At 46.3% G+C, this 23,702-nt stretch overlaps 1 protein-coding gene across 1 annotated transcript in view; it reads left to right on the top strand.

The window, feature by feature from the left end:
* Positions 1 to 23,702, top strand: part of SPOCK1 (SPARC (osteonectin), cwcv and kazal like domains proteoglycan 1) — a 493,086-nt gene that overhangs the window by 408,303 nt on the left and 61,081 nt on the right. Inside the window, exon 6 of the mRNA XM_026508043.4 lies at positions 1,133 to 1,247. Coding sequence (XP_026363828.1) covers positions 1,133 to 1,247 — 115 coding nt within the window. The remainder of the gene's footprint in view (positions 1 to 1,132; positions 1,248 to 23,702) is intronic.

Here is a 23,702-nt window from a genome sequence, read left to right as displayed (position 1 = left end):
GGCCTTAGCAGAAGGCTGATGATGTGCAGGCCTGGATCCTGAGACTTGTACAAGTGGAAAAGGAATGGACTGTCAGACAACTGAGATCCAGGCCAGTAGCAGCCTGGGGTACCGTATGGGATGTCTGTTCTCCCCAGCCCGTCTACATTGTAGGAGCAGCGATGTGGGACCAGGAAGTACCTGGCCCTGCACTCAGACATGGCTTGGAATCCACCCTGTGTGGGCATCGCGATCTTTCGCGGGTTATTTAACCTCTCTGAGTCTGTTTCTTATCCCTTAGTGTCAGGGTCCTAAAAATGCTATTAATTCTTGTGCTCTTTTGCACCCATAAATAGCATCCTTTCCGGCCTGTGTTCTGAATCCATTGAGACTTGGCGATAGAAGAGGCAGAAAGAGTGAAACTGGCAGAAAGTGACCAAAACACTACTGGTGTGGCTGACAAAGGGTTGACAAGAACAGATGCCGGCTTTTGGGCTTCACCCTTGAATCTGAGAATCAGATGGGTGCTTGGCAGCCAGTCCCGGGCTGGAGACACCCACAGGCATCCTCTGGGGGGAAGGACTGTGTAGCACGCAGGTTTGGGGTGATTGAAGCAGAAGCAGTCACTCCCTGCTTGTTCTGGATGGGCCGAGGCTGGACCTCACATACGTCATCCACGTGCACTAGCCAGGTGGTTACTCAGCCTCCGTGCCCAGGGAGAGCGTGTGAGCAGCTGAGAGGGCCTAGGTTCGCTGCCCTGGGGCAGAGGCACCCTATGTAAGGAGTCAGGAAACGGGGGAAGTGGCCTCCTGCTGAGGGAGTGGGCCTTTGTAGCCCCCCGGGGACTCTGAGGTGTCCTTTCAGATGAATACTTCTGTTAACAGTTACAGTTGCATTTACCATAGACCAAAGTGAGTGCCACAGTGCTCTGCAGGGATCTTAGATGCTACCCCATGCGTTTGGAAAGACATAAAAGGCCACTTCTTATTCAGCATTCTCTATTTGGACCTTGAGCTGAGACGCACTCCTTCCTTCTCTGTCTTTGCTCCCATGAGCCTGCCTGGTTGGAGTGGTACTGGCCGCTTCCTAGGGAAGCCACTTGGGGGGTCTGCTCAGTGGCATTCTTAAAGCCTCTTCTGTCTCTCTTTTGCAGTGCAAGTTGGAGTTCCATGCTTGTTCCACTGGCAAAAGCCTCAGCATCCTCTGTGACGGGCCCTGTCCATGTCTCCCGGAGCCTGAGCCACCAAAACACAAGACAGAAAAGAATGGTGAGTGGGGATTGCCGGAGACCCCTGGAGGGAGGCTGACGCGGCCGAACTCTGCCCCCGTGCAGGGCAGCTGGCCGTTAACAGAGCTGTTTGAGGCCACACGGGGGAAACGGAGGGACTTGGCGATTACTCCAGCTTGTGTAGGGACTTGAAACTGAACTGCCTTCAGCTACCATTAGAAAGACAAAGAAGAGTCTTGGAAAATAATTCTCTGAGACCAGGATATGCAGTAGGTTCTTTCAGAGGTCATGTCGGCTGTGACACAAGAAGGGCAGGTTTGTTGGTGTCTCAGACCTCGGCCTGCCCTGGGGCACGTCTTGGGGTCTTCCTTGAACTTTAATCTGGAAGTCCTTTAAACTTCTCAAAGCCACGTTTCAAAACAGGGACTGCAGAGATGTCACAACAGTGGAGAGTCTCTCCCCCCCCCCCAAAAAAAGGCATTTCTTCATTAATATATTCTGCTTGGAATGCGCCTGGAGCCAGGGGACGGAGGAAAGGAGAGAAACTCTCCAGGGGCGGCTGTTTCTCTCCCATGGACGAGAGGGGCAGGGAAGGTTGGCCGTATTTGGCTGTTTCAGTGACGGAGCAAGTAAGGCGGTCCCTCTGGCCTTGGCCTATATTTGAGCCTTCCTTAATGAGATCCAAGATGGAAGTCGGCATCTGCCTTCTGTGGGGCTGGGCTTTCTCTGTTATAGCTGCTGTTCCCTGGAAAGTGTTGCACGTTTCCGCGCGTCGCACACATGTCTCTTCTTAGGTGTCTTCTGCTGGTAATGGGAGAGGGCGATCGGGGTGTGGGTGTTTTGCAGTCCCCTCTTCCTAGGTCCTGCGGCCTTTTCCAGGGCACATAGGTGAAGATGCTAGAATGTGCATTCGTTCATGGTGGCGGTCACAGGAATATTGTGTTAAGATGCTCTTTGGAAGGTCTGGCTGAGAATGTGGAAGGACCTTGTAAACCAGCTCTAAGGTCACAGATAATCCCCATAAATTCCTATGGATTAGCATAAAGCTGGTCTCACTGTGTTTGGGCCTGATTCGTTTATATAACGGCAGTAAGAAATGTTCCTTCATGTCCGTGCGGCCCCTTGGAGCATGGTCTGAAAACCTGAAGCCCTCTGCTGTGAAGCAACTGCAACATCCAGAAAATTCACTTCTGTCTGGGAATTTCTTAGTTCTCTTGGGAAGTTTCAGCAGTCTCTGTTATTCCGGGTATATTGTTTCCTGGTTCTATGTACCCTGCTATTCTGAGGTGAGGAAGCCAAACCAAGACAGTCATCTCCACTATTTTCCCTACGGTATCGCTACGGGGGCGGGGGGGGGGGTTTCACCTCTCCTCAGGGGCCCCAGATCTGCTCAGGCTTCCTGATTCGCCATGGTCAGCTAACAGACTGGTTTCCTGGGAAGTCTCCAAATGAAGTGAAATGCCTGTTCCTCCCTCCTTCTTTCCTTTCCTTCCTTCGTAAACCCTATGCCCAGTGTGGGGCTTGAACCCCAGACTCAGAGATAAAGTGTTGTATGCTCTCCAGACTGAGCAGCCCGGCATCCCAAAGCTTACTTCTTAACGGTGGGCTTGTCCCCCCTGATTAAATGAGATTCACTCTCAAATATGACACTCCAGGTACAGCCTTGCCTGTACCATGCATTTGCTTAATTATGTTCTGGTAAAAATTAGAACAAATTCTTACTGAACCTTTGCAAATTACTGCATTGCCATTAACAACAAAGGGACTTAGAAAAAAGTATTGTTGGAGAATCCTGAAAGGTCAGTGAGAACAAGAATGCCATTTAAAAGTGTTTCATTTGAAAATGTTTGAAAAGGGTGAACTACTAGGTTAATAGTAAGAGATAAATCAGGAAGAATGAGAAGAGACTTCATATACCTATCAGCAATGACAATAATAAAAAAGTAATAGCAACAGAATTCCAAAACAAGTAATCAAAATTATATTTCCTTCATCAGTTGTTTTAGTTCTGTATAATTATTTTTTTGTTCCACTGGCTCTTGGTCAGTGGTTTGCTTTTATGAAGTCATCTGCCTGTGCGCGGAGAGGAGCTCCGGAACTCCACACTGTGTCTCACATCACCTGGCGCTTGTCTGGGAAATATCACCTTGGAAGCTTGCAATGATGAGTCTGATACTTGAAGTATCGATCAAACTTGCTACACTTCTTTGCTTGAGGCTCTGAGACTGTCCTCCTTGGTTTAAGACCCACTTTCTGGGCTGTGACTTACTGCGGAGTTTTTATACAAGCGTGAGGGGGAAGCAGAAACTACCTGCTGATAAGACCGAATGGCTGGAGTGAACTTATTACATATCCAGCAACATCCTCACGGAGGAGACTATAATCCCCTATCAGGGTATAATGCTTAACTGTTTAATACGGACTTGATCAACGCTCGCCTGGGGGATAAGAACACACTATGGGCAGTGGAGGCAGTGATAAGTCCCCGGGGTCATTACCTGAAATGCAACATTGAACTTAATAACATTTTACCTGGACAGAGTGGAGGGAAGGCTGACCTTCTCCTTTGAATTGACAGTTCTTTCCCTGAGGCTCTCACAAGCAGGTGGGATGAAGGGGAAGGAGAGGGTGCAAGGGGGACGTCACAGGTGAAACGAAGGGCCGTGACAACGCAGGAGCTGTGGGCAGTGGGAGCGGAAGCCTCCACCTTCCTGAGACACGTCGGGGCTCTGGGCTGTGTCAGAAGCAGTCTTGCTTCTGTGCCTGCCGCAGAGATGACATTTCGTGGTCTCCCAAGTGCAGATGTGTCAGAAGTGTGGCAGTTAGGGTTGTTGTTGATGACATTTTCTTTTCAGTCTTATCTCTCTTTTGAACTTTGGTTCCATGTGGTAATAACAACAGTAATGTAGCCACTTCTAGATAATTCTGTTAAGTCCGTGGTTGTATCTAAACTCTCGGAAGTAGGGGCTGGCTTATGAACTGTGACATTGCTGGGCAGTGGCTTCTGCTGCTGCCTGTCTTTGGTATCCCCCTGTGTAGAGTTGTTGCCATGTTCGGTCAGTTGGCCAGCCGTGCACACGCTCACTGCATCCGATGAAAGATGTTTGCGTTCCCGTCGTGAGCTGTGCTTACCGCCGCCGTTGGGTCAGACCCAGTGCTCGCTCCTCTATGTCCTGCCCTTCTGGGTTTACTCGTCCTCACACAGCCCCTCTCTGGCCCCCCTGAAGGCCACGGAGAAGTTGCAGATGTCCTTCCACAATCTTTTAGTGTCAGGAAAGACTGGTGAGGTTGCTCTCCCAAGCCCTCTGTCCTGGGGTCTGCTTGGCAGCCATTTCTATTTTCTGCAGAGGGTATTTCCACAAAGCTTACCCCGAATTGGATTTCCACTTGGTAGGAGGGCACAGGATACTTCTTTGTCACTGGGGCTGTTCGCCTGTCTGTGGTTTCACAAGTGCCTCTTCCCTGCCTGGAACCCAGACTTGGGTTGGAGAACAGGGAGAACAGAGGTGAGCAGAAGCTTTCCTGGGGGCTTACCTGCCTCCACCTGTCCTTCCCAAAATGGTGGCCTCAGCTTGGATCAGTGCTGGATGTGAGCGTCAAAGGTGTGTGAGGGCAGGGTCTAACTCTTTGCCTTGTGAATCTCAGAACGTTCTGCTTCTTCTAACCTTTGGTCTTTGAAATCTTGTGTTAAGCCTGGGTTTCTGTGCTTTTTCTAAGAGTCTTCCAGGAAGATTCGCCTCGAATTTCTCTTGGTATTTTCCAGTCCCCAGTGGCCAGCCCATTTAGGAAGTCAGTCCTTACATCTGACATGAACTCTTTAGCTCAGGGGTTATTTCTGCTGCTTTTTCTTCAATCCTCAATGAAGGATATGAAGAATGTGAGGCACTTGTTTCTTGACTTCTTCACAGTGGTCGAAAATCTAAGAGGAAAACAGCGTTTTCTTCCCATTAAAGTCATCAGGATGCATTTTAAACTAGCCAACATTTCCCCCCTCTCCAGCCTGAGCCTGGCCCCCTCCTGCATATCCTCCCTTCTCTCTCAGAAACAACTCCCTCCAACCCCGACCTGGGCTTGGCGGTCTTGTTCCATCCTCGGGAGGGGTTTGAGGCTCCCTCGTTGCTGAGGGGAAAATTTTGCAGTTGTGGGATAGAACATCAGGAAAAGATGTCAGTTATCTTTTTCCGTACCGTGTTGAGGGGACCCTGTGTTCCTGAAGATGCCTCCGGTTTCCCACGAGGACCAAGAGGAAGAACATCCCCCAGCGTGACTCTGTTTTTATGCTTTACCATGTCACATGGCCTCTGTAGGAAAGAGTTGGGCCACCAGGGGTCTTTGTGCTGCTCCCACTTACCAGCAGAGGAGCCTGGCAGCCCAGTGAGAGAGAACCTTGCCTGACGTCGGACAGTGGGTGGGGACAGAGGTCTCACACCCCAAGCCTTGGACTCCCAGGCTAGTGCCTTTGCCCAGCTGCCTGTACAACTTCTGGGGGGGGTGACCTCACTTGTCCAAATCTGGGAGTGTCAGCCATCAAGCAGAGAATGTCGTGGTGTTCTCCACAAGCAGCAATATTTTGAAGCATCCTCAGAATCTCTCCCACTTCCCTCCTCCTTGGTCTTTGGAGGAGGAAGGAGAGAGTACATCACCCTCTCAGAGCACAGCTCCTTCCTTGACTGTTGGCAGAGATTAGCTTTTGGAGAAGGGGGACATGGGTCAGCAGGCAACCTGGAATGCTGGAGAAGGCGGTGTGTTGCATCCCTTCCTAGCCTGATGGGGGCTGGGAGGTAGGGGCAGGGTGGAGGGCATGACTGGTTCAGGCCAGGGAGGAAAGGATGTGACAGGTCTATGCAGCAGGGCGTGCCAAAGAGGGAATCACAGCTTCCCTGCCTCTGAGCTATTTCAAACAGTAGAAAAATAGTCTACAATGATTTTCTTTTCTCAAATGGTGATTTCAACCCGAGGGCTAGATTCTGGGGGAGAAAAGTCCTGGGTTGACAGACGGTTGTCTAATTTCATTACTTATCACAAGTGGAGTTGGGGGAAAGTGTTTAACCGAGAACAGGAGGTGGTGCCAAAGAGACGGGCTAAAGAGTTCTTCCTAGCTGTAATGTCTCAGTGGAAAAATCCTACAGGAATCCTGCTGCAGAAGCTTCTAGCAAAATGGAGGTTTATCTTTGTATCCAGGAAAGAACATTTTTCTTTAATGCCTGTTGTGTAACGGGGAAGGCCTCGGGCTTGCAAACGTGCAATTTAAAAGCGGTTTGTCTTAACCTTCCCGTACCCGTTGAGCTTCCTTCCCTTCTTCCTCAGTTCTACACGACAGCCAGAAATTAAACATGTAAAGGAACATTTCATTTTTAGGACCTTGTTATTCTAAATGTCATGACCTTAAGGGGAAAAAAAAAGCTTCAGCATTAAATTGGCAACTGCAAAGAAGAGAAACTTAGTACTCAGGGCTCTTGGAGTTAACCGCTGACTTTGGTTTTAAAGTCGGGTCGTTCCTCTTCTGTGCGCTCAGCTCTGCCAAAGTAGAGGTTCTCCTGGTCGTTCAGAGGACTGCGGCTCAGCAACCAACGGGAGAGAGCTAAAAATACAAAGGGAGAGAAGGTAAACTGAGGCAGAGAGTGGCCGCAGTCATAACTGGAGTCCAGAGAAGGGTCTGTGCTAGAAATTAGTGGCTTTGAAAGTTCACCTAAATGGCGTTCTTCTCTTGCCCTGATTTTTTTTTAAATTTATAAATTAGTACATATTCTTTGAAATCTAAATGATTCAGCAAAAGTGTCTCAGATTTCAGTTCTGTTAGCTTTTTGCTGTTGTGTGTTTCCAGTTATTTTCAATATACATAGACTAACATACATTATACACTTTACTCATCCTAAATCAGGATTATATTCTGTGTAATATTTTGTACCCTGCCACTTTTATATGTCATAGATACGTTTTTATCTAAGTACACAGATGTGTGTTTGAGGGGGTCTGTCTTTCATCCTTCCCTCTAGCCGACCTGCCCACACCACTCTCCTGAGCTCCAGACTTAACTATGTAATGGCCGCTCAGCATTGCCTTTGGATGTCCGTGGGTGTATCAAGCTTCATGTCCAGAATCAAACCCCTGATCTTCACCCCCAAACCGCTCCTTCCTCCCACAGTATTTACTATCTTAATAAATGGCACTTCTGTATTTTGATTTGCTGAAGTGAAAAGGAAATCCTCTTTGTCACACACGCCATAATCACATTGACTCTGCTTTCAAAGAGGTTTCCAAATATATCTGCTTCTTACCATCTCTACTGCCACTCCCCTAGTGGTCCAAGACACCCTCCCCTTTTATTCTCATAGCTTCCTAGTTGATCTCTGGGCCCCTCCATTCTCTTTTGAACGTGGTCGTTAAACCAGATCTGTACAGTGTAAGTCAAATGTTGTCATCCCCTGTTCAAGACACTCCAGGGACTACCCATCTTGACAGTCTTCCAGTGACCTGCAAGGCCCACTGTGACTGGATCCGCTGCTGGGTGCCTGCACCCTTCTCCCACTGCCGCACCCTTTGTGTGCTCGGCCCCGGGCAGACGGGCTTCCGTGGGTGCCCTCGGGGCCCGTTGGGCTGCTGCCTTGGGCTTTGCACTGCCAGCCTTCTCTGGTGGCCCGTCTTCCCAGACGCCTACACGGCACGCTGCCTCGGCCCCCTCTTCAAATCTCTACACAAAGGTCTCCTTCTTGGGAGCCACCCCCCCAGCAGCTGCTATCCCCCTTCCCCCGTTTGTTTTCCTCTGTCCCGTGCATCCCCTTTTCTATATCATGTTGACCCCTTTTCCGGACCCTCTCGTCTTGCCCACCTAGAATGGAAGTTACATGAGGGCGTTTTGTCTGGATTCTCAGTGAGGATTTGTCAAGTGTCGAATGACACTACCTCATTCTAAGAGTTGTCCTTTATGTAGATGTACCATAGTCTACAGTGGAAAATGGCAACAGAATGATTTATTAGGACGAGAGATCATCTGTGCAAGGGCCTTACCGTGTGCACCAGCTAAAAGCACGTGATGTGTACCTTTATTTCTTCTAACCAAAGAATGTCCCCTCTACTGCCGGTGGGAACATTTGCGATCTGGAGCACGTGGTACCTCGCCCAAGGCCGCATGGCTAATAAATCACAGAGCAGGGATTTGAAGGCTTTTCTGGAACTTTCTCTCCTATGCTCACATCAGACTGTGTTCCTAACCTAAATTGAACGCCCATTTTCCTTTGGAAAAAGGAAAGCCAACCTGCAGGCGCCCAACCACACATTTTCAAGTAGCCCTCACCGTGTGGTGTGTGCTTTCCGCTCTCGAGACCTGCCCTCCTTCCCTGAGAGCGCAGCGCTCTCGGACAGGCTTTGTGCGAGGTGAGAGAATTAACGTCCTTGCTCATTTTCTTCTCTTCCTTTCCGTAAGCGCTCTTGGCTCTCTGCAGTTTATCAGAGCACCGGCACGGGCTCATCGCTCACCGCCATCCTGGGCTTTCCTTGATAGCCACCCATTTCCGACCCAGCTCCTTAAAGATAAAAATTCATTTGAAATCTGTCCTGAAGTCAAGTTTTCTTCCATTGCCCTGCTATCTATTGAAAAGAAAAGACAGCATTACAGTAAAAAAATAAATAGAAATTATAATAGGAAGAGAGCAGGGGGCTGCCGCCCCACAAAGCCAGCTGCTTCGTAACATGGTAGTGGGCCTCTGCCTTCCAAGATCTGAGAGACTCCGTGGGAGCCTTGGCCACCACGTGGGCAGCCGGGGAAGGTGGGGTACCCCCCTCCCAGGTGTGGTGAGAACGGATGAGCTTGGTTTCAACTGTAAACATTGAGTTCAGAACCTACAGCTGTTTTGTCCTTATCATCATTATTACCTCAATGGTGATGATGCTGATTCTCTGTTTAAAAACGAAAAGTGGCAATTAGGCATGAAGGGAGTAGGAATGTCGCTTTGATGATTTAACTTGAGGGATATGTGACGGCGGCAGATAAAGCACAGAATAAGCAGTTGGCTGCGTATACAGTACTAGACACTCAGATTGGTTGGGAGTGCAGCCAAGACAAAAACTAAACAACCAGGCAGATTTCTTCAGTCTGAGCAGACCGAGGAAGAGACAGATGGAAATCATGATGGTGTCATGGCGGCTGAAAGCGTGTGTTCCTCTTCTAACCCCCGAAGAGCAGCCCCGAGGGCCCCTCCTGCTTGACAAGGAGGAGCTTTGCTGCAAGAGAAGGCAGACTGACTTACACAGCAGGGCTCTGCTGGGGAAGCTCATCATTTCAAGACCTCGGATGTGCTCCGGCGAGGGAGAACTTCAGAACCATGGAGGTGAAGTTCTGGGAAACGCAGGCGCCATGATCCTGGGGTGGAAGAGGTGATGAGGATGACCAGTGGCTCGTAGGAGAGAGAATTCTGGCTTTTGGATTTCCCAGGGATGCAGTAGCAGGTGGTGCTGGGGGCACATCCTTCATGCTAACTTCTGTTGCAGAGAAGGAGCACTGGAAAAACCAGCGCAGCCCTCTTCTTCCCTGTCTGTGTGTCCCAGGAAGACGGTTACACAGGCCTGTTGCCTCCCACCCCAGCCTTGAGACCCTCAGTTTGTTTGGTTGGTTGGTTGGTTTCCTTGGCCTGGCTGTGCTCTGTCAATGCTTGAATCTTTTAAAAGGCTCTTTCCAGCAGGTCACATGTGGAGGTGAGGCATGGCTAGCAACCGACTGAATCATAAGGGTCCCGCCCCAGCAAGGGATGTGAGCATAGCCCTGGCCTCAGAAATCACCTAGGCAGGGGATATTGATGTTGTGAAACCAGATTTAGAAGTTGGATGTCAAAGACCCGAGAATTAGTGCAGACAGGGGATTTGATCAGAATTCTGATCATGTACCAATGCACAGGGACAAGAAATAGTCCCCAAAAATGACTTACAAAAAATTACTTTAAGCCAAGTTAACAAAACAAAACAAACCCTTCTTTTTATGAGGCTGTTAATCCTATGGAACTGTTCCCCTGAGAGGCATGACTGAGGCTGAAGAGGTCTGGATCCCTGTTCCCACATCTCTCCAGATTTTAGGATTTAGAAGACTCTGTCCTAAGGCAAGCTAATCCCCAGGGATTGTTCAGAGCACTAGGACGGTAGTTTTGCGGGGACAGCATCAGATCCCCCTGCTCCATGGGCCTGATTGTTGTCCGGATCCCAGCCAGTGACCGAGTTCCTTCAGGGTGGGGATACCGCTGGCTATCCCCAGGCGCCAGGACTTGGCATCTCTCCTTCTCCCAAACCTTCCTCCCCTACCCCCCTGGTCATAAAGGATGGGTGCTGTGGGGTGCCTTCACCTGCCAGGCTCCTGTCTGTGATTCTGCACCTGGCAGTGTGTCCTCTCCACTTGGGACAGATGGTTCACTGCTGTTTGCACTGCACCCAGCACAGTGCATGGGCAGGTGCAAGGCATAGATTAGGCCATCTTCAGTCATCGTGGAATGGATGAATTGGTGCAATGTATAGACTATTACAGTTTTCAGAGCACGTTCCTGTACTTGAAAGTGTCAGGTATCATAGGTGAATTAGGTCCCTAGCCTGAAGAGGCAGGCTCAGTGAGTCCCAGCTGCCAGTCTGTGGCCTTCTTGGGGCAGTCGTTCTGGGGGTTGGCCTCAGGCTGGAACCTAACTTCTGTATGTTTCTGGCTCCTCTGGAATGGGAACAGATGGCATCGCCCACACCAGCCTCAGGCAGGTCTTCTCTCTCCCTGTGTCCTGCATCCCTGACTTAGGAGAAGGGCTCAAGGTGTCTCTGGAAGCAAATATTTTTGCCTTGACGACAGAAGCGTAGTGTCCTTTGGAATAGAACATTCTGTTCAGAGTTGACTCAGGCTGTTATGAGAACACAGAGAACATTTCTAGGAGAAGGAGGGAGTATCTGGAGCTGGAAAAAGTTTGTTCTCATTTGGATTGAGAGCTTCTAGAATAAGAATCATACACATCTCTATGTTGTGAAATAGCTGGATTAAATACTGATTATCTCTGTATCTAGTAGGAAGTGCCTGTTTGGGAAAGAAGTAGTGAACCAAAATAACACTGATCTGTGATTGCCCGTACCTTGCTTCTGGAGTCCTCTAAATATTTAGGGCCACGTGGGCGGCTCAGGCAGTTAAGCATCTGACTCTTGCTTTTGGCTCAGGTCACGATGTCGGGGTCCTGGGATCAAGCCCCACGTCATTGCGTTCCTTGCTCAGCTGGGAGTCTGCTTATCTCCCTCTGTCCCTCCCCCTCCCCCTGCTGGTTCTTGCGTGCTCTCTCTCTCTCTAAAATAAATAAATCTTCAAAAAAATTTAAAAATTTAAAGCTTAAGGTGCCACTCTGATAGCTACTCTGTTATGATTTGTTTTTAAAATCGGGGGCAGTGATTGAGTTTGGATCTAGTGATCATGTGTTTTCATCCATTATCCATCCATCTGTTCATCTGTCTTTCCATCCATCTGTCCAGCCACCTGTGTGTCCATTCATCTGTCTATCCATCCACCAGAGACCCATCCACCATTTATTAAATACCTATTCTATGCCCATATCCTTTGCTGTCTGTCCCCTAAGTGGGATGATAAGAACTTTAACATCAAATACGTCAATAACATGCTGTTCATGTGTCTTCAAGTGCAGTTCACTTATGTCCCAAGGTGATGATTGTCTAGAGCTGGGATGTTTTCTATCTCTTCATGGATTTGGGTTTATAAGTCTGGTACTCCAAAAGGGTTTTATTGCCTTCTGAGTACTTTGTTAGACTTTTGACCTACGGCTACCATAATCTCAGGGGTCAGAAGGGCTAGACTTTATCTCACATAGTTAAGACAAGGAAACTAACTTGAAAATATGGGCATACTGTTACATTTTGGAACCTCTGATGTACTGGCATCGTATATGCACTAGATTGTGACCTCCTTGAATGTGGGGATTATGACTAATTTATCATTATATCCCTAGCATAGGGTCTGTTCAATGAGTGAACACAACTAAGTGTAAATATAAGTCTATAACATATCTATTACATATTTAATTAGAGCAGCATTTAAATAAATAAATACCCAGGTTAAATCGGGCGCCTTTCGACTTCCTGTTACGAGTTTCTGCTCATTCTACATGTGGTAGAGACAGACCTGCTTCTTGGTTTGCTCTGACACTTCCGATTGAGGTTGGCATCTAAAATCTCTGCATCGTTTTCCCCAGTGTTTTTCTGTGATAACCACAGCTGAATACCTGGCCCTTTGGAGTCCCGGTTTGTTGCCTCTTTGTCCGTGAGCAGCAGTTAAGGGAGCGATCACAGTCATGCTCACTAGCTTACCTACTGCCTTCTGTGTCCCACTGAAGGTTGCTCTCCCTCAGGCCTCCCGTGAGTCTTGAACTATGCATCTTCAAGTTTGGTTGCAAACTCGTACTTACTCTGCTGCATTATTATCCGATCAGGTACATCTGATAAAATTTGACTTGCTGTGGGCTGGAAAGCGTGGGCTGTGCAGTCAGGCAGTTGTGGGATTGAAGCACAGACCCAGGCCTTAACAGCTGTGTGGATTTGGGCAAGCTACTTAATTTCTCTGAATCTCTGTTTCCTCATCTGCAAAAGCAAAGAGATTAAGGGCTCTTTGAAGAGGTTATTAGGAGAGTGAAGTGAATTCTTGGAGATCATTATGAAAGCAGCTGGTTCTAACTGATGCTCAATGGATATCAGTTTTCCATCTTTCATTAGGTAATGCACACACACCCCATGTACGTGAATACCTTGATCTGCTCTTTGTGCGGTGTGGTAACATGCTGCCTTCCCAAAGACCTTGGGGGTCTAGAATCCGTCTTGCCAACACATAGCAGATACTTCTAACTGTCTTTCCTGGATGCACTCAGTTCTGGTTTTGTTTGAGGACACAAGTGTCCAGCTATGTCCTAATTTTCCAGTCTCTCTTCAGCTGAGGGTGTGGCCCTTTGACTCAGTGCTACCCAACGAAATGCAAGCAAGGTCTTCTGGAGGTTTCTGAGAAAGCTTTTGATTTCACGCACAACTGGTGCTGTCCTTCCTCCCTGAAGAGCTGTGTGTGGAGCCCGAGCAACCATTTTGTGACCACAAGGCGAAAAGCCTGTGGATTAAAGTCTACCTATTGAAGATGACTGAGCAGAATCACAGGAAGAATGTGGGTCCCTGATGAACCGACAACATTGCTACTGTCTGCTGACTTCTCAGGTCACAGAGTAAAGCTCCATGAACGTATGCCGCTGTTAATCAAGCTGTCTGTTACTTGCAGCTAAACGCACTTTCTCATCAACATAGAACACATTCATTCCTTTTAAAGATCATTTGCTTCAAGACGGGCAATACCAGTGTGAGGCCAGGAGCTGCCAGGGAGTCACGGACAATGCCATCTTGGTATCCAGGGGAGGGGAGACCTGAGATGGCCTCAGGGGAATCACTCAGAGTACAATGAGACACTCCGAGGGTCTCAAAAGCGTGTAGATCCCAGGACTAGGTGCAGGGGATTGGATTGGTCTGGAGTGGGAACATCTGACCTGTAAGTGAACTATGGTCACGTGTCAGGTGTTCCTTACCCCTTGCAAAGACTACTCATAGGGCAGGAGAAAGCACATTCCAAGATGCGGACCAGCGAGGCATGTTGGACCGGCATACACTGTCCATGGAGGTAAGCAGAAGGAACCCCCCAGCCGGAGCAGATAGCTATGTGGCCAAAGGCAGTAGATATGTGCCGATTTTTTAGCAACATTAAAAAAAAATTTAGAGGAGTTATGCACGTTTGTGTTTGAGAAATTCTGAAAAATACAAAGAATAAAGTGTTAAAATTACCCATAGTCTCCCAAACGGAGTATAATCACATACTACTTTAAAATATTCATTATTAGCTTAATACTTAATAGTAGCCCTGTATCATCAATTATTCTTTTAAAACTTGATTTTTAATGACTGTGTGGTATCTGATTCTGTAAGTGTACTGTAATTTTTATAACCAGTCCTCTATTATTAACATTTAGCTTCTCTCTAATTTTTCATTATTACAAACACTGCTTTTGTGAACATCATTGTGTATTAATTTTGCACATATATTAATTTTTTTGTAGGATACATTCCAAGCAATAGAATTTCTGGGTACAAGGGTATGCGGTTTGTAACTCTTTGGTTATATACTAGCTGCATTTCTCCCAGAAAACATATGCCAGAAGCAGTGTATGAGAATACCTATTCAGAGGACACTAACCAACTTTAGAGATGATGATTTTTAAAACAAATTTCTTCCCTGCATGGATAAAGAAGAAAGGTCCTTTCTTTAGTTAGAATTTGAGCAGTGCATAATCGCCACTCCAGTGGTCAAATAACAGTGGTTTAAACAAAAGAGGGTTCATTTCATTTTCCTACAAAAGAAATCAAGTGGTAGAATGTCCAGGGCTGGTGTGGAGCTTCTGAATCATGAAGGACTCTTTTATCTCCTTGCCCTGGCTACGTGAGCGTGTAACCTCATGGGCCAGCATGTCTGTTAGAGCGCCAGCCATTTGGTCTGTAATCCAGTCAACAGGAAAAAGGGGAGAGCAAAGAACACCCTAGTTTACTTCTAGCAGACCTCCGTGAATCCGGATGGAATCCTGCCTCCATCTCTGTGGCCAGCTCAGTCTGCATTTGAGCTGTGTCTAGTCACGTGACCCTGCCTAGATGCCTAGGAATGTATGACTTCTCAGCTCCAAAGCAATAAGCCCTCTAAAAATCAAAGTTCTCGTTACCAAAGAAAAGCAGAAGAATGGATCTGGGGAGGCAATTACCTGACTCTGTCAGAGTTTGATTTTGGTTTTTTGTTTTGTTTTGTTTTTACTTCTTTGACTACAGTGCAGATTTAACTTTTATTTTTTTGTATATTTGAAAAAAAAATAGGCGCCATTTGTAATTCTTTATGGACTGCCTGCTATACTTTGTGCTTTCCTTTTTAGGGTGTGAGTCTTCTCAGTAATTTGCAAGGTGATTGTTTTACATAGTAAGGGTAGGAATCCATCATATATATTTCACATTTTTTTCCCGATTTGTCCTTTGCCTTTTTTTTGTGTGATAGACTCAGGTTTTGATGTTTTCACCCAGTCAGGTCTATCATGCTTTTCTTTTGGAGTTTCTGCCTTTGATGTATGTTTAGAAATCTCTCCCCAACTCGGAGGCCAGATAAAAAGTTCACCTATGTTTTCATTTTGTTCTTTCATGGCTTGAATTTTTCATGTTTGATGTTCCATGTTTCCATGTTCACTGGAACAGGCAGAAATAGTTGGTACCGTGAGCAGTACGGTTAAAGCTTTCAGCAGGCAGTGCTCGCTCTCGCTCTGCATAATGGGCACCATTTCCTCTTGGTCGTTGTACTTTATATTTTACAAAGCTGTGTTCGTAACCCACTCATGGATTGTGACGGGGAGTTGAAAAAATACTGTTTTAATCCATCTAAAGCTTATTCTGAGATGCACGATGAGAAATCAAGCTCTGGGTTCTTTTTTTTTTTTTTTTTTTTCTTTTTCTTTTCTAAATAGCTAGTTTCCGTAATGATTTTTGCTCTGTCATTCATCCTTTCAGGTAACAAGTTACTTTTTTTTTTCAAAAATTTTATAGCTCTTCTTGCCTATTCTCCCAGATAATATTAGAAATCATTTTGAAAAGTTTGAGATGAGCTTTAGATTGAATTTCAAAGTAATTTAAGACGAACTGATAACTTTACACTTAAGTTGTTCCATCTGGAAACATGGCACATCTCTCGATCCAAATTTCCTTGGGAAATGTCTGCAGTTTCTTTTGATAGAGGCTCCTGTATTTCTCATTACCTCTATAGCTGGAAAGTTGATGGTTGGGACTGCTTTTTGTGAATGAAATCTGTTTTCTATTTTTGTTAAAATGACTATTTCTTTCAAATAGGAAGTTTCGATTCTGATAGTTTTCCATTTTATCATTTGGGATCTTTTATAGAAGACGATCTCATCTACAGAGAATGAACATCTTATCTTCTTCTCTCCAGTGTAAGTTTTAAGAAATAGCTGCCATTTATTGATTACTCACGATTGCTAGACACTGTGTATCATATGTATGTTTCCATTTAACCATCTGAAAGCCCAGTGAGAGGTGGTACTGTTTTGTTTTATTTTTATTTTTATTTTTTTAAAGATTTTATTTATTTATTTGACAGAGATAGTGACAGCCAGCGAGAGGGGAACACAAGCAGGGGGAGTGGGAGAGGAAGAAGCAGGCTCCCAGCAGAGGAGCCTGATGCGGGGCTCGATCCCATAACGCCGGGATCATGCCCTGAGCCGAAGGCAGACGCTTAACCGCTGTGCCACCCAGGCGCCCCTGTTCTGTCTATTTTAAAGGGAAGAGAATGGACCTCAAGGTTCGTTGAAATTGCTCAAGGCCATGCATCTAGCAAATGACAGAGACAGAATTTGAACCCAGACCGGTCTAACTCCTGAGCCTGGGGTTTTAATAAAGTACTTCATTCTATTAAGTATGTATGTATTAAACTTCTTTATTTGTGTCTTACTCCTTTGGCTGGAACTTCCAGAATGGAGTAATTAATATCGCTTTACCAAGAAACCCATAGTATGTGTGTGTGTGTGATATACACCATATCTTCCTTACTCATTTTTTCAGTAGACACGTAGGTTGCAGAAGCAAGTATCCAAGTAGCCCTTGGATACTGTCGAGGGGACTGCGAACTGGTGCAGCCAGTATGGACGACAATACGGAGGTTCCTCAAAAAGTTACAATAGAACTATCCTAGGATCCAGCGAGCACACTTCTGGGTATTTACCCAAAGAAATTAAAACACTAATTCAAAAATATATATGCATTCCTATGTTTATTGTGGCATTATTTATAATCGCCAAGATAGGAAAGGTCACTAGGCACCTCTTATTTTCAGCAGTTGGTATCCAACAAAATTCTATTTTCTGAAGTTATTGCTTTAATGTTCGTGTTTTTTTACATAAACATTTATTTTAGAAAAGTTTCAAGTTTACGGTAATATCACAGAGATGGTAGAGTTCCCTTACTCCCTTGTACCCATTTTCTCCTTACTGACATCTATTTTTTTTTCCTATGGTACATATGTCACAATTAATGGGCCGATTATAATAGTTATAATCACTTAAAGTCCATTTTCAGAGTTCCTTAGTTTTCCTAATTTCCTTTTTCTCTTCCACACTTTCACCCATGATACTACAGTATTTTAGTCATCATATCTCCTGAGGTTCCTCCTGGTTATGACATTTTCTTAGACTTTCCTTCTTTTTGATGACCCTGACAGTTTTGTGGTGTACCGGCCAGTTGTCTAGAATGGCCCTCAGCTGGGGTTTGTTTGATGTTTTTCTCATGCTTAGACTGGGGTTATGGGTTTTGGAGAGGAAGAGCACAGAGCTAGAGGGCTACCGTCCCGTCCTAGCACGGGTGCATGTTATCAACATGACTTAGCGCTGTTCACGTGAACCTTGCTCACCTGGCTGAGGTGGTGTCTGTCAGGTTTCTCCACTGTAATGTCACTCTCTTCCTCCCTTTTCGTACTGCCTTCTTTGAGTGGAAGCCACTTGGCACAGCCCACGCTTACAGAGCCTGGAATGTCTACATAAATCATTGGGAATTCTTCTGTACCAGAGATTTGTGTCTTCTTCCTCATTCATTCATTCATTCAACCATTTATTTATGGACTCATAAGCATTTATTTTGTACTTGAGGTTATAATCCAGTACTAACTATTGAATTAGTCCAACCCTAAGATTTTGTTGTGCAAATTGTTTCACCTTCGGGGGCGCCTGGGTGGCTCAGTCGTTAAGCATCTGCCTTCGTCTCAGGGCGTGATCCCAGGGTCCTGGGATCGAGTCCTGCATCGGGCTCCCTGCTCTGCTGGGAGCCTGCTTCTTCCTCTCCCACTTCCCCTGCTTGTGTTCCCTCTCTTGCTGGCTGTCTCTCTGTATGTCAAATAAATAAATAAAATCTTTAAAAAAATAAATTGTCTCACCTTTGGACATAGGAAGCTCTTTCTGTTGGTGCCCATGTCCTTGTGATATATTCTCTTGTGGTTTATTTTATTTACTTACTTTTGCGCACTTTATTTTCTGACCGTACCTGGCGCCTCGGGCTCATCTTGTGTCTTCTTTATCCCAGCCATTTCTCCAACTCGCCCTGGTTCCTTTTCCTAGAGAATGGTACGAGAAGCCAAGATTTGGGTATTTGGGTACTAGGTGTGCTCATTACTCCTGGAATGTTGCTTCTCTGCCCTTTCAGCTAACAGAGCAAGGAAATAGATGTGTGATACTGATAAACTCACACACACACACACCTGTAAATTCTATTTGAATCCATCCTTATCTATATTAAGCTATACAGGAGTTCATCCTCCTATCTTCAGTTCTAATCCATTAGCACGTGGATCATTCTAGCCTCCTCCTTTGTCTTTAGCCTCCCTCTCCAACAGTGAGAAACTTGGTTCCCAGCATCTGCCGTCCCTTCACCTAGTTCTTCCATTCCGGTATGCTCGTAGAGTGGTATCAGAATTGTTAACGCCTACCTCTGCGGGAAATGACTTTATCCCGTAGAGCACGGTGCTTGTGTAGACTTCTTTTGCCTTCAGTCTTATAGTCTCCACTCATTTCCAAAGCTACTCGGGTCAGCACCTCTGTCATCCAGTTAGATTGCTTTCTCCCATTCTGCATTTCATCCTAGGATCTCCCGACTTCCTAAATGATGTTCAAACATTTGCATACGTTAAGGTTCTCTCTTTATGCTGCCATGTCCTGTGGGTCGTGACAAATTTATAGTGTCCTATATCTACCCTCACCGTATCATAAATAGGTTCACCACTACGACAAAATTCCTTATGCTTTACTTTTCAACCCTTCCCACTTGCACACCTCGCATCTCTGGGAACCACTGATCTGTGCACTATCTCTTTGGTTTTGCCTTTTGTAGAATGTCGTATAAATGGAACCATACATTATGTAGCCTTTTTCTGTGAGCATTTTTCACTCGGCTGTATTCATGTTAAGATGGCTAGTAAGGAGGGCACGTATTGCATGGTGCACTGGGTGTTATACGCAAGTAATGAATCATCGAACTTTACATCGGAAACTGGGGATGGACTGTATGGTGACTAACATAATATAATAAAAAAAATTAAAAAAAAAAGATTCGAACATATTTTAGTGGCTTGATAATCATTCCTTTTTGTCACTAAATAGTATTCCATTATATGGAAATTTCTTAATTTCTTTATCCATTCACCTGAGAAGGACATCCTCGCTGCTTCTGGTTTGTGCAGTGACGACTAGAGCGGATACAAATACTCGAGTGCAGCTTTTTTGAGTGTTGCCATAATATTTCAAATTAATTGGGTAAATACCTCGGAGTGCTATTGTTGGGTCACATGGTAAGATGTTTAGATTTATTTTTTAAAATCTCATTTATTTATTTATTAGAGAGAGAGAGCGCACGCGCGCGAGCGCTAGGGATGGGGGAGGGGCAGAGGGAGAAGGACAAGCAGGCTCCCCACTGAGCACGGAACCCAGGACAGGGCTCCATCTCATGACCCTGAGATCACGACAGGAGTCGAAATCAGGAGTCAGATGCTCAACCGACCAAGCCACCCAGCACCCCAAGATGTTTAGATTTGAGAGAAATTGCCAAACTGTTTTCCTAGGTGGCGATACTGTCTTTTATTCCTGCTAGCAATGAGAGTGTTGCTTTGTATCCTTGCCAGCAATTGGTATTGTCAGTTGTTGGTTTTTTACTTTTAGACATTCTACTAGGCTTGTGGTGGTGTGCCATTGTTTTAACTTGCATTTCCCTAATGACAGCTGATGTTGAGAATCTTTTCATATGGTTATTTTACAGCTTACTCAGTGAAGTATCTCTTAAGATCTTTTGTATATATATTTTTTTAATTGGGCTGTTTGTTTTCCTGTTGTTGAGTTTTAAGAGTATTTTTTTTTTTTTGGATACATGTTCTTTGTCAGATATGTGTTTGCAAATATTTTCTCCCAGGCTTATGTTTTGGTTCTCGTGACAGTGTCATTCACAGAGTAGGAGTTTTTAATGTTAATGACATCCGACTCGTCTTTGTTTTCAGGGGTCATGCTTTTGGCATTATTTCTAAAAATTTATTACCAAACCCAAGGTCACATAGATTTCCTCCTCTCTTCTAGAAGTTTTATGGTTTTGCAATTTACTTTTTGGCTTATCATCCACTTTAATTATGTGTTAAGGTATAAGGTCCCTGAATAGGTTCATTCTCTGGCATTTGGAGACCTCATTGTTCCAGCACCATTTACTGAAAAGACTATCCTTTCTCCATTGAACCGAATCTGCTACCTTTTTCTCCTTTTGCAAAGTCAGCTGACTGCATTTGTATGGGTCCACATCTCAGTCTTCTCTTCTGTTCATTGGTGTGTTTGTTGACTTTCTCACCACCACCACACTGTCTTAATTATAGTAGCCTTAGAGTAACTCTTGAAATGTGGTGGTTGGAGCTCTCCTATTGTTTTTCTTCTCCAATGTTATAATACTCTCTCAAATTTTTGTGATGTAGAATATTTTTTAAAAAGCAAGTAGGTTTGGTCCCCAGCCTTTTTGCATGGAACACATACTTCACCTGGGTTATCCAGTGCTGGCCAAGCACGTGGTGGACCTTTGTTTGTCACTTGTTGATTGCCTAGAACCAAGCCCGCGTGGGGGAACCTCCCTCGGCCAGAGCGGGGGGCCAGCAGATGGTCAGGTGTGGCCACCTCTGGGAGCTCTTGTGTCTCAGCGTTTCTTACTTGCAGTTCCCAGAAGAAAACCCATTCTTAGTGGCGATCATTCATGTGAAGAGATAGGAAGTGGTTTGTGAAATTGATGGTTCTTAACCAAAAAGTTGAGATCTAAGCTAAACTGGAGCTCAGAACTGAGTGAGAATGAGAGCACTGACCACCGCACAGAGAAGCCAGAAAGGCAAGTCATGAAACTGGTCTGGCTAAGGCTCCAGCCAGTGTGAAGAGTTTTATGGGTCATGTTTATGCTCTGCTATTGTCTGATTTGGGACTTGGTGACTACCTCAGGAAGGGCATCCATCCCTTATGCATTTTGTGGGTCTGCATTTGCAGAATGTTCTTTCCCACCTGCCTTCCTTTGCTCCCAGATATGCTTGGAGGCTGTCTCCAGTATTTGGCTCCTCTCTGCAAGGCATATACATGCTCAGTGATGAATTTTCCAGCCAAAATGCAGTGCTGGGGCAAGGAGACATATGCCCAGTGTGGATCAGCAGCAGACGGAGCTCATCAGGATGCATTAGAACAGTTGTCCAAGCCCTCGTGAAGTGCTAGCCTGCTGTTAGCACTGTCCTTCCCGCCTCTTTGGATGTCTGGGCGGGCACTTCAGCTGGAAGCCTGTCAGTACTGACGGCCCTTTTGCTCCAGGCTCGGAGCCCAGTCTCTGCTGGCACCACTTCCCAGCAGGCCCTGGGCCGCTGCCGGACAGAGACAGAGCAGGGAGTCCAGTGCAGGAGGAACGACAGAAACCCAGGTAAAAATCCAGCTGTGCGCGACAGCTCCAATGTAACCTTCGGGGAAGCTCTCTGCAGAGCCAGCCCTGGCAGACCCAAGCTAGCAGCTGCATTTATTCCTTTTCAAGGCATCTAAGCAATGAGTGGGTTACACGTGGGGGCCTTTGGTCCTCCCCTAACCTGAAGAAGCCTGGCTTGGGAGGGAAAGCATTGCTTATGTGGCGCACCTGCTACCTGTGCGCATGGGGGGTGTGCAGCATTGCCCTGGGTGCGAGGGAGACGGGGGCCCAGATTCCCTGTGCGCGGGCTACTCTTCTGCTCCTACAGGGCCCTCCCAGTGTGGTAGCTCAGCACAAGTCGGGAGCAGCAGAGGGTACATAGCCTGAATCATCCACGAAGCCCTGATGCCAGGACCGTGCCTCTGTCTGGACCATGGTGAACAAAGCCCTGCCTGCTAAAGCTGTGGGTCCTGTTGATGAGGTTGAGGGCACCTGGTACGGGTGTGCTCTGGGTTCGGAGGGGAGCCAGGAGGATGGGGGACGAGGGTTTGTAATCAGAATTTGCATCTTCCACGTGGGGTCTTCTGCAAAGGCGGTGTGAGAGGTGGAATGACATCGCAGAGTTGTGAGTGAACTCCAAGCACCCCACCGGTCATCATCAGTGTGGATGGGCACCGAAGTCCTCAAGGCTCAAGATTCATCATTTGTTTGTATGCGTGGCAGGTGTACCCCAGTCCTGCCAGGGCTTCTGGTGTGAGCACAGCATCCCTGTTCCAGGAGCCCTGGCACGACAGTCAGAAAAACAGGGTGCTCGAATGACCTCTTTCCATCTTCAGACAGATCTGGATTCAATTCCGAAACCTACTCATTAGTTGACTTTCAACAAACACTTGAACCACTTTGGATTCATGTCTTCATTGGAGGAATGGGATCCTAATAATGCCACCTGCTCATGGATTATTCTGAGGTTTAAATGGAATAATCACTGAAAAGCACTTGGAATGGGGCCTGGTGTATAATAACCTCATACTACAAAAAAATTGTTGTAAGAAAACCCTACCCCCAATGTGGGGCTTGAACTCATGACCCCGAGATCCAGTGGTGCCCACTCTACCGACTAAACCATCCAGGTGCCCCGTAATAACCTCATAATACATGCCATTGTTCCCACCACTGACGTCGTCATCATCATCTTCTTCAGCATTATTGGCAATAAGAAGGTGTATTGAAAAATATCCTTCCCATTCTCTATCATAAGAGCATTGCATTAAGTCAAAATCATAAAACCCTGCTTGATTCCAGATGGCTTCAGGAATATAGATTGTCCACACAGTTTCTGCTCTCGTAAAACTTGTACCTTCTAGGGGTGAAAACTCACAAATTTATTAGATCTCAATATAATTATAAAAATAAGCAACACCATATGTGGTTATTGATTGCTGGGAAAGCCAAAATAATGGTATTTATTTACAAATAGCCCTCACCCACAAGGTCTCCCCTTGGTTCACATCTCTGTCCGTCTGTGTCACGAAGACACCATTTCCATGAAGGGCAGGGGAGAGCCAGAGAGGAGAGAAGGAAGCAAATCAGGCCTTGGCACATCTCACTGTTCTTTTGTTTCGGCATAAAGCAGATACTCCCCTTTCCCCTCTCCTGCCTTCTTGCTTCTCTACTGCTCGAACTTCCCGTTTTCCGCCCCTCCTTCCTTCACTCTCAAATCCCCCAGAGTCACTTGAAACCTTGGCACTCAGCCGGTTCCTGCAGGGGGAGAAGGGAGGCGGCGGAGTACGGCTATCATGGTCTTCCTCTTCCTGGGCCTACTTCTGCGTGTCCCCCCCCCCCGCCCCCGGCTTCTCCCCTGTGGTTGGCAGCATTCTGTATCCACGGGGTTTCCATGGGGTCTTGGAGGTGCAGCTTTCCCCTGAGACAGAGTAGTCGGGCATCAGTGACATCTTCCTCGAGTCCCAGAGTT

The sequence above is a fragment of the Ursus arctos genome, unplaced genomic scaffold, assembly GCF_023065955.2.
Source record: "Ursus arctos isolate Adak ecotype North America unplaced genomic scaffold, UrsArc2.0 scaffold_5, whole genome shotgun sequence".
NCBI lineage: Eukaryota > Metazoa > Chordata > Mammalia > Carnivora > Ursidae > Ursus > Ursus arctos.
The sequence above is the reverse complement of the archived record's forward strand: the minus strand, read 5'-3'. Positions and strand labels throughout refer to the sequence as shown.